This window comes from Globicephala melas, chromosome 1, assembly GCF_963455315.2.
Source record: "Globicephala melas chromosome 1, mGloMel1.2, whole genome shotgun sequence".
NCBI lineage: Eukaryota > Metazoa > Chordata > Mammalia > Artiodactyla > Delphinidae > Globicephala > Globicephala melas.
The window spans coordinates 92227987-92245365 of record NC_083314.1 but is presented as its reverse complement, the minus strand read 5'-3'; the positions used below and the strand labels follow the sequence as shown (position 1 = coordinate 92245365).

Here is a 17379-nt window from a genome sequence, read left to right as displayed (position 1 = left end):
CTCAGAAAATGCTACAGAGATCTAAAGTACAAAACTATACTCTCCTAGATGTCCACATGTGGCTAGTCTGAATTGAGATTTACCATAAGGGTGAGTATAGAATATGCACTGGATTTTGAGGCCCTAGTTAGAAGAAAAAGAACGTAACAGATGGCCAAAAAGCACATGAAAAGATGCTCAACATCACAAATTATCAGAGAAATGCAAATCAAAACTACAATGAGGTATCGCCTCACACCGGTCAGACTGGCCATCGCCAAAAAGTCTACAAATAATAAATGCTGGAGAGGGTGTGGAGAAAAGGGAACCCTCCTACACTGTTGGTGGGAATGTAAGTTGGTACAGCCACTATGGAGAACAGTATGGAGGCTCCTTAAAAAACTAAAAATAGAACTACCATATGATCCAGCAATCCCACTCCTGGGCATATATCCAGAGAAAACCATAATCCAAAAAGATACATGCACTCCAATGTTCATTGCAGCACTGTTTACAATAGGCAAGACATGGAAGCAACCTAAATGTCCATCGACATTTAGGAATGGGTAAAGAAGATGTGGTACATATATACAATGGAATATTATTCAGCCATAAAAAGAATGAAATAATGCCATTTGCAGCAACATGGATGGACCTAGAGATTATCGTACTAAGTGAAGTAAGTCAGACAGAGAAAAACAAATATCATATGATATTGCTTGTATGTGGAATCTAAAAAGAAGGTACAAATGAACTTATTTACAAAACAGAAATAGAGTCACAGATGTAGAAAACAAACTTATGGTTACCAGGGCAGAAAGGGGGAGAGGGATAAACTGGGAGATTGGGATTGACATATACACACTACTATATATACAATAGATAACTAATAAGGACCTACGGTATAGCACAGGGAACTCTACTTAATACTCTGTATTGACCTATATGGGAAAAGAATCTAGAAAAGAGTGGACATATGTATGTGTATAACTGATTTACTTTGCTGTACAGCAGAAACTAACACAACATTGTAAATCAACTGTACTCCAATAAAAAAATTAAAATACCTTAAAAAAAGAATGTAAAATGTTTCATTAATAATTTAAAAACATTACTTACATGTTAAAATGATAATATTTTGGACATACTGAAATAACTATATTATTAAAATAAATTTTGCCTCTTTTACTTTTATAATGGAGCTAGTTGATAGCATAATTTAAATTATATACGTGGCTCTCATTTTATTTCTCTTGGACAGTGCTAATCCAAAGAGGGAAGTGCTTTTCTGGTACCATCCCTTTGCCTGCTAACCCACATGGAACATCCTTCAGTCCTCTTTCACACACATGATTTTCTTATTCCAGCTAGAAGAAATTAAACTGAATCGGTTATTTAGGAAAATGGGCTCACAAGTTTCTGGTAGAAAAGTTCAAAGGAGACACTCACAGTTCCTTTCAAGGATATCTTTAAAATCGATGGTGTAGGAGACCCACTGGCGAGTCAGGAAAGATTCTGTGAAACCCCAGATGCTGATGTTCATGGACCTAGCTCCAGGTTCTGAAGCCAGGCCAGTAAAGTAGATAGGCTCCCTGGTAAACATGTAGGTTTGCCAGCACTGACCCTCGTCTGTGGAGAACCTGAAACCACAATTAGAGAAAGATCATGAGAGAGGATCAACAGTTACGGGAATATCAGGAAACCACCGGCTGTTTGATAACAAATCAGAGAAAAACTCTCATATTTAGGTGATGGCTTACTATTATATTAATTTTTAACACCTATAGTTAACGGGGAAAAGGGATTCACTCAAATATCACAGAAGAAAATGCCTTTATAAAAATTCTTCCAGGGCTTCCCCGGTGGCGCAGTGGTTGAGAGTCCGCCTGCCGATGCAGGGGACGTGGGTTCGTGCCCCGGTCTGGGAAGACCCCACATGCCGCGGAGCAGCTGGGCCCGTGAGCCATGGCCGCTGAGCCTGCACGTCAGGAGCCTGTGCCCCGCAATGGGAGAGGCCACAACAGTGAGAGGCCCGCGTACCTCAAAAAGAAAAAAAAAAAAAAAAAAATTCTTCCAAAGGAAGAAAGGATAGTGACTCATGTAAGAATGGGCTTCCAAGTCAACAAACAGAAATTATATAATAAGAACTTGTACTTAAGGAGTCATTTCCCCTCCAGAGTGCTTAAATGCTCCCATAATATTCTTGTTGGGAGGGAGAAGAGTATTTTTTAAAAGTGACGAAAAGTGTTAGCTAGAGGGAGTCAGAGGAAAAAACAAAGCTATTTAATTTGAGTTGCTCTAAATGCAATCCTTTCAAGCACCTTCCCTACAGCTCTGTAGAATGCACTAATCTGAATCAGGGACTGTAACTTCCCCCCAACAAACTGACAAACATCCCACAGTTGCTCTCTATGCAGATAGTGTGGGTGGAGCTGAGCTCATGCATACTTAATCACATTGATAGGACGGCTGCTGTGCTCGATGGCTACAATGATGCCTCCGGAATCCAGGATGGTGTAATAGTGAGGTCCTTCCAGCATCTTCAGCCAGGAGTAACCCCCATCATCTGAGATGTACACATCTGGGATCATCACTGAGATGGCATCCCCCACGCTACCTACAACACAATCCACCATCTCATCAGCACATATTAGCAATGAAACAGAGAGGATTTACTGTCAAGAGAATAATTCTGAATGAGTTTATTCTGATTATTTCCCATCATGCCTCTTGTAACTGAAAAAAAGGCCACTGACAATTTGGTAAAGGGAGAAGTCATGTTGCTCTCTGATGAGAGTCTATGAAAAACCCACAGTATCATTATCTTGCAAGAAATTCTGCAGAGGATGGTAAAAGCCACGTATGGTGGTTTTCTCACAGGGCTCGACACTGTGACTGAGTTTCAGTGTGCCCAGCCACTTCTTCCTGCGGAAGTGAGGGTGGGCTGCTTACCATGGGCGATGACTATGCCAACAGCGTTAGGCTCTGAGAGTGGGGCCATTGGAACGTTTAGTTTCTGGGAGATGCTGTAGGAAGCGTGAATATGAAGGCTGCACTGTGGAAAGAAAGCAAAGCTTAGATTAAAACCAAAGGTGAAAATTTTTTTCTCATCTCAGAGAGTCTTCTAATAAGGTTTTGAATGTATTAACCCAGACTTCCGTGGGATACTCTTTTTTAAAAAAATTGTGGTAAAAATGACATACCATAAAATTTATCATCTTAACCATTTTTAAGTGTGCAGTTCAGCAGTGTTAAGTACATTCACACTGTTGTGCAGCCATCACCACCATCCATCTCTGGAACTTCTGTGTCCTGCAAAACTGAAACTCTGTGCCTGTTAACCGGTAACTCCCCATCCCCGCTTCCCCCGACGCTGGCAACTACTATGCTACTTTCTGTCTCTATAAGTTGACTAGTCTAGGTACTTCATAGAAGTGAAACCATACGGTGTTTGTCCTTCTGCGATTGGCTTATTTCACTTGGCATAACGTCCTTCCAGTCCACCCATGGTGCAGCATGTGCCAGAATACCCTGCCTTTATAAGACCGAATATTATTCCATTGTGTTTATACACCACATTTTGCTTATTCATTCATCTGTCAATGGACACTTAGATTGCTTCCATCTTTCAGCTATTGTGAATAATGCTGCTTACAAACATGCATGTTCAAATAACTCTTGAGACACTGCTTTCAATTCTTTGGGATACATACCCAGAAGTGGAGCTGCTGGATCATATGGTAGTTCTACACTTAACTTTTTGAAGAACCCTCATATTGTTTTCCATAGCAGCTACACAATTTTCATTCCCACCAGCAGTGCACAAGGCTTCCAATTTCTCCACATCCAAGTCAACACTTATTATTTTTTATTTTTTGGATAGTAGCCATTCTAATGGATCTGAGGTGATCTCTTGCAAATCAAAAGTTTTGATTTGCATTTCCCTAATAATTTCCCTAATAATTGGTGGTATTGAGCATCTTTTCATGTGCTTACTGGCCATTTGTATATTTTCTTTAGAGAAATGTTTATTCAAGTCCTTTGCCCATTTTTAATGTGGGTTATTTGTTTTTTTGTTATTGAGTTATAGGCTCAGTGGGATATTCTTGATTCTGAAATGCATTAGTATATTTGGGAAAAAACTATGCAATTATTTTCGCATGTGTAATCTGTCTTAGTTTACTTTATTCCTGCACTACACCAAAGCCTCTGATCAATATTTAAAGTATGATTCCACACAAATAAACTTGATGAACGCCTGACATACTTCAGATGCTGTACAAGATGTGGCGGTGATTTGAATAAGACCCAGTCCTGTCTTTAAGAAATATTTCTCAGAAACTAGTTGAGGTATAAAGCAGGATGAAAATTAGTGCTTTACAAGAGGTTCAAATTGGTTAAAATGTTAATATTATGCCATGTATATTTTACTGCAATAAAAAAAAGCTTCAAGCAAACTGCTAATGAAACGAAGAGCAATGATTAGTTCTAACTGAAGATGGGCACTAAGGATGGTTAGGATTTCCATTAACCCTAATGAACTGGGGGTAGGGGAGACAGGTACAACTTCCCCAGGAATAACGTGGGCAAGAGGCAGCTACATGCAGGGTGTTCCGGGAGCAGCAGAAGTTACAAGGGGCGTGCCAGTGATAAAATGGGCAATGACAATGAAAAGGCAGAAGATATCCTGACAGGGGAGGAGGGGACCTTCATTCGCCAGATCACAGGCAAAGGGGAACCACAAAGAGTGTTGGGGAGGGAGAGACACAGCAGTGTGAGGGTTTCAAGGTAAGTAAAGAGGCCACTGTACCTGCTCAGGCTTAAGGTGAGAAGGGCAGGTGCAGGGCAAGGCCAGGGCGGAGGGATGGAAAAAGGGGAGCAGGATAGGGAGAGACACTCCACAGCACTCATGAATACAGAGAAGAGAGAGGGTGTGACGGGGGTGGTGTACCAGAAAGCCCAGCTGGGAGAGCAGAGTGCATATCAGCCACAGGTACTCTGAGGAGAGCTTGGAATTACCAACACTGTCACTTTTGAAGAAAACTCCCAGGGTTCCACTAAGCTCCTCTCAAATTCTGTAAAAGTCAGACATAAAGCTTGTTTTTTGTTTGTTTTTCCTTTTTTTCTTGGCTGTCAAGACCTGTCAATCATGAAACCTGGGATCTCCTGGAGCAATGCGTTTGTATTTCTAGCTCTTGGTCTCTCCTCAGAGGGCTCATCTCCTGCTTCCACATGCCACACCGGGTCACCACCCATACCCACCGGCCACGTGGAGCTTTGGCAGAAGGGAAGAGACACCAAGTTCTCCTTCATTTGTTTCTGGCCAGTACAGCTTTGCACTGATCATGAATGGCTGGTCTATGGCTTTCTGTAGAATTCCTGAAGTTTCATAGCTGCCATCATGACTCCTAACTAATCACCGGCCCATCTGTCCACTATGTTTTCATTCAGCAGTTTAGTACAACACAAATTGTTAGCCTTCAATTTTGTTTTTCGTTAAAGACAAATAAGCCATAATATTTTGGTCTTTCTTCGCCGTTCCTATTTCCTACATCGTAGTTAATTTCAACCCCTCATTTCCAAATTTTCCACCTTTATCTGTAGACCCTCATCAAGTACAAAACTTCATTATTCAAAAGGCTGGCACTAGTAAGAGCAGAACAGAATGGCTGCTTTGCTCCAAATACATATGACAGTTGGAGTAAAACAAACCTCGTTCTTATTTTTTGCAGTAGCATCGCATTCACTGTTCTCAGGCTTCCTCAGGTGCTTCCACCTTCCTCCTTGGTCAAAAGTGATCATAGTCTGGATAGAATTATCTGAATAGGAAAAGGATGATATTAAGCCTGATACACTGGAAGCACCCTATTAAATTCAGTTTATCATTGCATAACTCTCTCCTAACAGAGACTATATAACACCGCTAGAACTCTGGAGTCCCACAAGCTTGTTACATCCAGTGAAATGGCTCAGTGCTGGTGAGTATGATATTTGAAAGAGGCTTCCCACCTGAACAGGATCCAACTGATCCCAGAAATCATCTACACTGATGCTCTTATAAAAAGATACCTTTATCTCCTTACCAGCACTAACAGGCTGACATCTATTCTTCCTCCTTGTTTGCTCGCCTTGGAAGTAAAATCTACAGTGCGAAGGCATTCTAATCGTGACTCAGACAAGGCCATGATACGGGGCTTGTTTTAGTGAATCTCAAGATTTGAATGTATCTGCATAAGTCTCAGTTAATAATTCCTAATTTTGTCTCTCTGCCACTCCATATCCTATCCCTCTTTTACCTTTTCCTTTTTTTTCTTCATGTGTCTTCCCCATTCTCTATTCTTAATGATATAAACTGTTGCAGGGTTAAATTCAAAGATATTATGCTTTGAGTTTCTCAAGGAGAATCAAAAAAGAAAGCAAATAAGGTAAATTTCATTTATTCAATAGATGTTTTATTGTCTGTCCACTATGTGAAAATTGCTGTAAGGCTTTGGGAATATATCAATGAACAAATCAGGAAAAAAAACTTTGTGAAATATATATTCTAGTAGGGTGAGGCAGACAAACACTAGACATTGCACATAGGTAAATTAGATAGTATGTTAGAAAATAAGTGCTGTGGAAAAGACTTGCACAGCTAGAGGGGGACTGACAGTGTACATGTGTAGGGGCTGGCAGACTGACATTTAAAATAGGATAGTCAGGGCAGGTCTCATCAGAAAGTAACACAACCAAAGGCTGGGAGGAGGAAAGCGTCAGCCTTGCAGATATCTGGGGAAAGAGAGAGAGCAGTCAGTGCAAATCTCTCAGCCACGAGTGTGTGATTCTGGTGTGTTTAAGGACTGGCAAAGGGCTGGAGTGACTACAGGAGAGTGAGCAAAGCAGAGAGGAGCTAGAAGTGAGGTCAGGGAGGAACTAGGGTGTCAGTATCACTTGGACTTTGCAGGGTCTTCACAAAGTGAAAACAAACATCCCCCACCTCCTTCCAAAAAGTGAATACATAAATAAACAAAACCTAAACAAATCTTTGTACTTTAGAGTAATGTGTTTACTTGTGCAACTGGGCCACAGTAAAGGGAAGGTCTGAGAACCAGTGAAGAGAACGCCAAGAGGAATCTGGGCTGGCTATCACTCCGCCCTCCACAAGGCGAAAAGCATAAGTGGTCTAAACTCCTTCCTGTAGGCCTGAACCTCCCAACACAGAAGGCTTATTTTATAAACAATGTAGAACCCCCCAAATCTTTCTTTCTGCCTGCTGCTGTTTTGCTCTTTCTTAGTTCTATTTACCATAACTTATTTAAAATAGAGAGCCAGAATTTACATGGATAGCCCTGTTGACTAGGCAAGCAACATTACTGGGGAGGATAGGATCCTCAGTTTCCCCAAAAGCCTCCACTCCCAACATGTTCAGCTGAAGGAGAGCTGTGCCGAGACCCACCTTCTGAGAGCACACTTGTCATGTAGACCCCACGGAGGGAGGTCACGTTGGTAAAGTCTGTCTCGCCACCTGTGGTTGTGTAGAGGTGTCGGTCCAAGGACTTGGAATAGACAATGCCTCGATCGTCCGAGGTAAATATAGTGCCAAATCCGGTATCTGGAATAGGCAAACAAACAAAAACACTAAGTCTTGGGAGGGAACAGAGAGAAAACAATAGTCTAGTCATACACATGACACATGACTGACTGACTGCACACATCAGCCAACTCTCTCCCTTCATGATGTACACGCAGACCTGAGAGTCAATCAAGGTTTGATACTCAAGATCTTCATGGCCATCTTTAATTCTAGTACCCAGCTTAGTGCCTGAAATATAGCAGATGCTGAATTTGTTGAATAAATTAATTAGATGTTACAGAAAAGCTCTTCTCAGTTATACTCTGGTGGCAGAGGCACTGTATTTAGCTTCATATCTTACACATCTTTTAAAATCTTTACACTCTAAAATAATGCTTCTCAAACTGTGGTGAAGGATCAATTTTAAGATTTCAATTATGTCACAAACTGATGCTTTTGTAAATATAACAAAAATTTATCACTAGAAAAATGAAATACAAAAGAAAGAAAAAATATAATCCTTAATTTTTTTTTTTATTATTAGAGTCAACAGATACAAAATTTCTTTGTCAAAGGGCTGTAAGAGTTTCTAAATGCTCGCTCTTGCTTTCCATACATATTTGGTAATAAAGAATTTGCAAATCAGTACCAGTCCTCCGACCATTCTTTGAGCAGCACTGCTCTAGAACACCTGGACATACTATACAAACCGCCTTAGAGGCTCAAAGCAAGTGGCCTTTTTAACAGAGGCTACATATCATCTCTAAGACACAGTATTCAGTAGGCCAGTAATAAATTCCTAGGGGTAAAAGGAAAAATTGACACGTAAGAAGGAAAGCTACTAAAATAGGGTTCAGAGCTTAAATCTCTGTGCTTCAAGGGTGAGCCATTGCACAGCTCTTACCTCCAGGTTCGTCTACATGCATGAACACCATGTCATCATTAGCTGCTAGAATAGAATAGAATTGTTCCTGCCCCACAGAGGGGAGCTGGGCCATGCTCCATGTGTCCCCTTGATCTGTTGACACATGAATCCTTCTTGTTGTATCCTGGAACAAATGCCAATATTTATCTTTTAAATTCTCTACCAAGATGCCATGTGCAGTGACACGAAGAGATACATTATTAATTATATGTATCATTATCCATTTCCTCACTGGGTACAACTCTTAAAAATGAAAGGTCCTAGTACCAATTACCAAAGCTATTTCTAACCTCTTGCAAGATCCAGGCACTGGAACAATCCATCCTACTGTAAGTAAGGTTATCCTGGTTTCCTCTTTGGCTTCTTCATTCTGGTGTGGCCCCCTAAGATATTAACCTCCCAACTTCTGACACGCCAATTTCCTTCAATAGAGATTAGGGTTTGTCGGGACCATCATTAGTTTGGCTCTATAGCCATTCGCATATGCTTGCTCAGATAATTCTTTTTATTTTTTAATTGATTAATTAATTAATTTTTGGCTGCATTGGGTCCTCGTTGCTGCACGCGGGCTTTCTTTAGTTACGGTGAGCAGGGGCTACTCTTCGTTGTGGTGTGCAGGCTTCTCACTGCAGCGGCTTCTCTTGTTGTGGAGCACGGGCTCTAGGTGCGTGGACTTCAGTAGTTGTGGCACGCAGGCTCAGTAGTTGTGGCTTGCGGGCTCTAGAGCGCAGGCTCAGTAGTTGTGGCTCACGGGCTTAGTTGCTCCGTGGCATGTGGGATCTTCCTGGACAAGGGCTCGAACCCGTGTCCCGTGCATTGGCAGGCGGATTCTTAACCACTGCACCAGCAGGGAAGCCCTCAGATAATTCTTAAAATGATGACTGCTGCATAGAAGTTTGGTCCCTTTGAGACAGTCCTGGCATAATCCAAAGAATTAGATAATTAAGGGTCTAGAAAATGGAGATGAAACGCAGGCTTGGGAGATCATGAGGGAAGTCAAAATGTGACATGTCTCCTCTTTTTTTTTTTTTTTAACATCTTTATTGGAGTATAATTGCTTTACAATGGTGTGTTCGTTTCTGCTGTATAACAAAGTGAATCAGCTATACATGACATGTCTCCTCTTTAAGGAAGGCTCTCCGAACAGCCATGATGGAGGGAACATGCCAGCCTGGGAAGAGGCCAAGGAGAGTCAGAAATTAATATAATGAAGCTGATTAGGGAGTATTTAGCTGTTAAAAGGAGTCTGTTGAGGAGGCAATTAACACATACTGTCTGATAAATAGTTTAAAATAGCTTCTAGACACAGTTTAGCCAGGGCACAAGAATTAGTCCCAGAGCCTCCTTATGTTAAATACTCTTCAGTGACAAGTACATTTAACTTATTTTTCTAACTCACATCTTAGATGTTTACTGTGAATCTTACTGTCACTGTTACAGGTAGAAACTAGAGTTCAAAAGCACACAGCAGAATTTTAATTTTGTAACAGTACAGTGTATAGGCGACTACCTCTGGAATTAGACAGTCTGGTTTCCACCAGGGTTCCACCTCTGGGTGACCCTAGACAAGTTACTCAATTTCCTCAAATAAAAACCGAGATAACAGTATGAACTTATAGGGTTGTGGGGAGGATTATTATGAAAGTGCTCCAGGGCGTGATCTGTAGTTACTATGTCTACTTCCCCATCTCCAGTTCTCTCTGAACCCACTCCAATCAGCCTTTTAACTTCAGTACTCCAAGGAAACTGCTTTCATCGAGGTCACCAACAACCCATACTTTTCCAACTCCAGTGGATAATTCTCAGAACTCATCTAACTATACATTTCAGCTGAGTTTAACACAGCTGACCACTTCTTCCTCCTTGAAACATTTCTTTCAGTTGGCTTTCATGACATCACCTGTCTTGTTTCCCCCACCTCACTGGTCCCTCCCTCGAAGTCCTCTTTGCTGACTTGAACAGTCTCTTTCCAACCTTTCCCTGCTGGGGTGATTCAGGGCACCAGGTGCTCAGCCCTCCCACCTCTTCTCGACTGACTCATTCCTCCACAAGATACCATCTAGTCACATGGCCAGATGAGATTATACCATATGATTACACCATATAATTTTGGAAGATTCATATACCCAAGTGTTTACTTGACATTTCCACCTAGATACCTAATAGGCATCTCGCATCCAAAGCTGAATTCTTGATTTTCTTCCCACACACTTGCTTCTCCTGCAGTCTTTGCCATCTCAGTAAATGGCACCACCATTCACCCAGTTGCTCAAGCCAGAGACTCTAAAGTTATCCTTGGTTCATCTTATTCTCTCACAATCCGCATCTCATCCATCGGCAAACACTATTGGCGATACATTTAAAAATATATCCACAATCTTACCATGTCTCCCCTCATCCACTGTTAACAGCCTGGTCCAACGTACCATCTCTCTCACTGCTGCTCCTGCTGCTTCCATTCCTGCCCCATGAGGCTATTCTACACACACCTATTCTGTCAGAAGAGACAGCCAGTTACGCCATTCCCCTGCTGGCAACCTTTTCACAGCTTCGCAACACGTGAAGAATGGAAGCCAAGGTCTTAATCACAACCTACAGAGGCCCTGTGCGATCTGGCCACTGGCTGCTCATCTCTGGACCACCCTTCCCTATGCTCCAGCCATGCTGCTCTTCTCACTTTTCTTCAGTATTCCAAGCGTACTCCAGCCTGAGGGTCTTTGCACTCACTGATTCCTCAGCCTAGATGTCCATGCAGCTGTGCTCTCACTTCAGTCAGGTCTCAGAGAGCCCATCCAAACCACCCTATCTAAAACAGTGCTGCTCCGGGACTTCCCTGGTGGTCCAGTGGTTAAGAATCCACCTTCCAATGCAGGGGATGCGGGTTCGATCCCTGGTCGGGGAACTAATATCCCACAGGCGGCGGGTCAACTAAGCCTGTGCGCCGCAACTACTGAGCCCGTGTGCTGCAAACTACAGAGCCCACATGCACTAGAGCCCGCACGCCACAACTAGAGAGAAGCCTGTGCACCACAGTGTAGATCCCACGCAACGAAATAAATACATAAACAAACAAACAAATACATAAATAAAACAGCGCTGCTCCAATTCCCGCCTCTTTCTATGTATTCACTCTGCTTTAGGTTTCTTCACAGCTTTAATCATTACCTGATATTATATCATATTGATCAGTTTAGTATCTATCTCCCTACTTGAATAGAAACTGAGAGCAGGACATTTATCTGTTTTGTTCACTGCTATATTCCCAGAACCTATATACCTAGTATATAGCAGGTACTCAATTAATGTTACATATTTCCATTATCTTTATTGAATAATAAAGGCAAGTAGATTGCTTTTATCAGAATCCATGTCTGAGTAAAGCCCAAACACTGGGTCTACATATCGCAAAACAGATACCAGAATTCAGTTGGTGACGCAGGCCAAAGTACAGAGGATCCCAGAAGAGTCAATCAGCCTCTATAAAAAGAACCACCTCCAAATCTTACGGTGATATTAACTATGCAAAGGGCAAGTAACTCCATCAGTACCTGTAGTGAAAGCTACCTATTTGAGGCATAATTTATTAAATATTGCAAGAGGCAAGAAACTCCATCAGTACATGTAGTCAAAGCTATCTATTTGAGGCATATTTACAGAAACATCAGAACCCACAGAGAAGAGGCAAACACCCACCTTATCAGCCATCACAGAGGCAAAAAGGAAACGTCCCCCAAGACCAAATGAGTAGATTTTCACACCAATGGTTTTGAAGCTTTTTCCCAAGTCTGAAGTTCTCCGTAATTCCAGTGCCCCAAGGTCAGCTTCTTAAACAAGACAAAATATTAATTAAAATTTCACTTACTTGTGAGCCTCTAGTTCAAAACAATTGTTTTAGAATTGTTCTTAGTTTTATAGCAAAAGAATTTTTAATCTTATGCATGTTAATCAGGTAACAATATAAAAGGATAGAGAATGAGACAGGAAATTCACAGTTGGGTTTTATCTTTATACATGTGAGGTTTTATATTGGACAGAAAGACAGTTTACTTAATTCCAGTACAGTGTTGCAGAAAAACACCACAGCATCCTGCTTTACTTTCTTCACAACACAGTTTGCAATTATCTTATTGTATTTTAAGTTGTCTTGTTTGAGTTTCGGTTTTCCTGTTGATCATCCAACATCCCTACTTGAACTGAGGCTCCGTAAGAGCAGGCCTTGGGTGTCTCGTTCTCGCCGTCCTGAGAATGGTGTTTAGCATACTACTGCAGATGCTCAAATGAATGGATAAAGGAAATGAGTCCGCTGAATGAATAAATGAAAGATTACGCTTTCAGCTTCGAAACTGTGCCGCTGATTGGAAAGCCAGCGGCTTCCACCTACACAAACACAATCCATGTTCTTTGGCAGAAATCACTATGCATTTCAATTTGTTGTTTGTAGCCTCATATTTACTTTATGTAAATACACTGCTAAAATTAAGTATACTGTCTCTGTGTATAGCTTTCATTTTTTATTTGATCGAGGCAGAGTATAGTACTTGGTTGTTTGTACTTTCAAGATTTTAAAAATCACTAACAGCTAGCTATCTTTAGCTATCAAAATAACAAGAGAATGGAAACATCTTTGATGCTTCTACCTCTTACAACCCAGAATATTCTACCATGAATGGACACCAGGACACTCTTTTCTGGGACTAAAATATACTTACTGCAGGAGCCATTCACATAGGTGGTAAAGAAGATGGTGTTTTCTGATCCCCTACAGTGAGGCAAAGACAGAGAAAAGACACGGTTCAAGACTGCTAACAGACTGCATCAACCTTAGTCACTTAGTTCCAAGCACGTCTAATAAGGGTCACCTATGGGTACCAGCCGAAACAGCCTCCTTGGATGCTGTACACCCGCTTCTTTCACAGCCTCACATCAAGGTTCCCACAGTCTGGCCCCAGGCGTTTTCCACACGCCATCACTTCTTTATGTGAACTCTTCCAGCCGGTCAAACGGGTCTCCTTACACTCTCCAAACCTGCCTCTTGCATTTGCTCATATCATTTCCTTCTTAAAACACTTTTCTCTCGTGTGACCAAATCTTACCCTCACAACCTTCAGGCTCCAGGTTAAAATCTAACTCTTCCATGAAGTGTTCCCTGTCACTCTAACTGGAAGCCTTCTTTGGTGCAAACTTCTAGAGCAGTGGTTCTCGACCAGGGGCAATTTTGCTCCCAAGGGACATTCTTGGTTGTCACAACTGGGGGAGGGGGATTGTTACAACTGTTTAGTGGGGAAAGGCCAGGGATGCTGCTAAACATCTTGCAATGCTCAGGCTTTCCCCCCCTGCAACAAAGAACTGTCCAGTCCAAACATCATTAGTGCTGTGGTTGAGAAACCCTGTGCGAGAGCCCTGTGCTACTCTGTGTCAGCCACTTGGCACTCCTTTGTCTCCTGTTTGGCTATTTTAATTGCATAGTGTTTGTCTTATCTCTCCTACTACACTACTGCGTTCTTCAGGGCAGGTACTAAGTTTTATGCTTTGTTGTTTCCCCTTAGAACCTAGTTCAATGCTTTGCATGAACTAAATAATTTAGTTCTTTCACCTCAAATAGACAACTAGGTCAGAGGTTGAATTATTTAAATTCTAACTTGGAAAGGGAGTTTCCAGGGAACTAGATTCAGACCTTGATAGTACTTATAGATTAGCACCAGCAAAAGGTGCTGGGTCTCAGACACAGAGGACAAACTAGTGGTTACCAACGGGGAGAGAGAGGAGGGGAGGGGCAAGATAGGGGTGGGAGATTAAGAGGCACAAACTACTATGTATGAAATAAATAAGCTACAAGGATATGTTGTACAGCACAGAGAATACAGCCAATGTTTTTTAACTATAAATGGAATATAATCTATAAAAATTTTGAATCACTATGTTATACACCTGAAACTAATATAATATTGTAAATCAACTGTAACTCAATTAAAAAAGGGTGCTGGGTCTGAGCATGTTCTTTCAGAACTTTAGATTGTAACTTCCCAGAAACCAAAGATCTAAAAGGTGAGTAAATAGTTACCAGCAGCCCAGCTCTTATATTTAGACACCATGAAGAGAAACAAGTTACAAAAGTAAAAAATCTTGTATAGGATACAAAATAAAATACCATTTTAAAATAACTTTTTAGTTTTAAAGATGAGTTTTCTATTTATTTCTTTTAGCTTTACTGAGGTATAACTGACAAATAAAATTGTAAGATATTTAAAGCATACACTGTGCTGATTTGATATACAGATGTAAAGGTGAGTTTTAATGATCAAAATTATTATAGTCTTATTTGAACACACCTTACATATTTTAGGTCTATCAGGAGCGAAATAATTTGTTAACTTTGTTAGTTTAAAAATTCCTTCCTGATAAGACCATATAAGATATAAACACAATTAATTAAAATACATAAAATTAAAGCAGATGTGGCACGTGTACCACAGTGGTGCTGTAAAAACCTAATTTAACCAGCATTTTCTAAAAAAGGACGCTTTACTTAAGCACCATTTTTAATAGTTTATTTTGGTAGACATACTTGGCAATGTCTATATTACACATTTCCCTATCTCCCTAAGTAGAGGACATTAAATACTGAACTCTTCCTTGGGATTACGGACCATCGTCGTCAACGTCAACCGTATGAAACGGTAACAGTGTTCCTATTGGAAGTTACTGAGGCCTGTGTGTTCTCTTGACACAGCACTAAATCCTTTCATCCCGTTGCGTTCTCTGTCTGCCTACTCTGAGAGTTCTCCTGCCTCCATGTGGCTCCCAGGCAGTGGACTCTCAGGCTGGCCTGTGCTTGCTGTTCACACTCAACATGCCCCACCTCTGGCAGCAACCTGCTATCAACTGGGAAACCAGATCAACAAACTTGCTGAAATTAGTCAAAGAGAAAGAAGAAGGAGGCTCTAAACAAGGGTCTGAGCCTAATCAGAGTTTTGGAGGTATGAAGGCTCATAATTCTTGCTCAACCGTCCCCCCAATTCCCCAAACAAATCTCCTTTCACAGAAGGAACAAACTAAAGCCCAGAGAGGTTAAGCCTCGACTAGCAGCCGATCCAGGTTAGAACAAAGGTGACATGACTCCCAAGTAGGAGCCTCCTCCCTCCCTCCATCGTCTGTAAGCCGGGGTTGGGGAGGGGCACCGAGAGAAGTCAATGGATTTTGGTGCACGGACAGTGTGACTCTGGCAGTCGGGAAGCTCTCTGAGCTTTCTTCCTGATGCCTCACTACATTCCACATAACTGAAATGGATCTCTAGAGGAGATCTCTGTGTGCAGAGAAGTATGTAAGTCCCCACATCAACGCTGTACTTCATGCTCTTGCAACTGATGTCACCATTTACATAAAATCAACCGTTTGCAGGCAGCAGCTACTCAGTAATGTGCCTTGTTTTATACTTTACATTCTAAAACTTAGTGAGACTAAGTCTTCTTTCCCAGAAGAATCAGAAGCTCCTCCAGGTCAAGGTCTGCGGCATACCCCTCTCTCGCATCCCTTATGGCACCCTGAAGAGTACCCGGCACATAGTAAGTGCTCAATATTTATTCCTGTGACTTCTGGCAGCACCGTCAGGAAAGGTTTAGGGCCCTGCACAGACGGAATGTTCTGTTACTCACCATTTGGCCAAACATACTGCTTTGTGGATTTCTTCCCATTTTCCCCCAAAATTCTTGGACACCCACAGGCCATTCTGAAAGATTATAAATGACTTATCAAAATTCCAGCTTTATCCTGTGCAGCTGCTTGTATGACCTTTAATAACTCATATCCAATCATTCAGGACAGTAAAAACACACACTGAAATTCCATCCAAGCTTCCTGAGCTCCACAGACACACACACGGTTTATGGGGGCCCTTTGGGGTCTTGCAAGTTCAGAATAACAAATGCTTATGAAGTGCCTACTGTGTGCCAGGCACCATACCAGACGTTGCACTGGGGATACAAAGATGAATACGACACACTCCCTGTTCTCAAGGAGCTCACAGTTTAACAAGGGGTGCACATAAGGAAGTTCAATACATGTGGTAAGTGTTATGGAAATATGGTCTCTGGGGTAAGAGCAGGGAAAGGAGGGACACTGCATCAGAGATGATTTGTGAAGAAGATAGCTGAGTCTTAAATGATGAGCAGTGTAACCAAAAGAAGGCAAATGGGAGATGAGATATCACTGCACAAAGACAGACTAGTACAAGCAAGGGCAGAGAGGTGATGAAACATCTCAGTGTATGCAGGGAGCTAAAGCCTTCAGACACAGGTGGAGCACACATTCCAAGGTGAAGACAGGAGGAGCCAGTGCTGGGTTGGGGGTGCACTCCTTCTATGCCATGCTGAGGAATCTGGTCTTTCTTTTATATGAGGTACTTGAAGTAGGTGAATGACACAACTAGTTTTACTTTTTTAAGAGGAATACTTGGACGACAGTGGGAAAGATGGATTTCAGAGGGTTCAGACTAGAAGCAGGAAAAGCAGTGACTAATTGCCACATTAGTTCATTAAGAGTTAGTGAGGCCTGACACCACGGCTGGGAGGAGGCGGCTCAGGAAGAATTTAGATGCTGGAGTCCGTAGAACTGGACGGCTTTTCCTGTAGGGCAGGACGGAGTGTGTGTGTGTGTGTGTGTGTGTGTGTGTGTGAGAGAGAGAGAGAGAGAGAGAGAGAGAGAGAGAGAGCGAGAGAGAGAGCGAGAGAGTGAGAGAGAGAGAGCGAGCGAGCGAGCGCGAGCTGAACACTCTGGGATTCTGGGTGAGGGGAAAGCAGCACTGTGGAATCTTTAGGCAGCATAAGGATGAAGGGAAGAACTACATGTCTGAGACACAGCAAGGAAGACGTCAGCTTTAGATTGAGTTTGAGGGACCTGTGGGACATCTAGCTAGAGATACCCA

The 17379-nt window shown here is 41.9% G+C and overlaps 1 protein-coding gene across 4 annotated transcripts in view; it reads right to left on the bottom strand.

The window, feature by feature from the left end:
• SORT1 (sortilin 1) overlaps window positions 1-17379 on the bottom strand; it is a 73715-nt gene that overhangs the window by 13087 nt on the left and 43249 nt on the right. For 2 of the 4 annotated variants that reach the window (XM_030868914.2, XM_030868917.2), the window contains exons 6-14: window positions 16112-16185; window positions 13169-13218; window positions 12153-12283; window positions 8439-8583; window positions 7418-7573; window positions 5692-5798; window positions 2932-3034; window positions 2428-2596; window positions 1429-1619 (exon numbers count right to left, since the gene is read on the bottom strand). In XM_030868914.2, coding sequence (XP_030724774.1) covers window positions 1429-1619; window positions 2428-2596; window positions 2932-3034; window positions 5692-5798; window positions 7418-7573; window positions 8439-8583; window positions 12153-12283; window positions 13169-13218; window positions 16112-16185 — 1126 coding nt within the window. The remainder of the gene's footprint in view (window positions 1-1428; window positions 1620-2427; window positions 2597-2931; window positions 3035-5691; window positions 5799-7417; window positions 7574-8438; window positions 8584-12152; window positions 12284-13168; window positions 13219-16111; window positions 16186-17379) is intronic. The other 2 variants (XM_030868915.2, XM_030868918.2) reach the window with 1 other exon arrangement.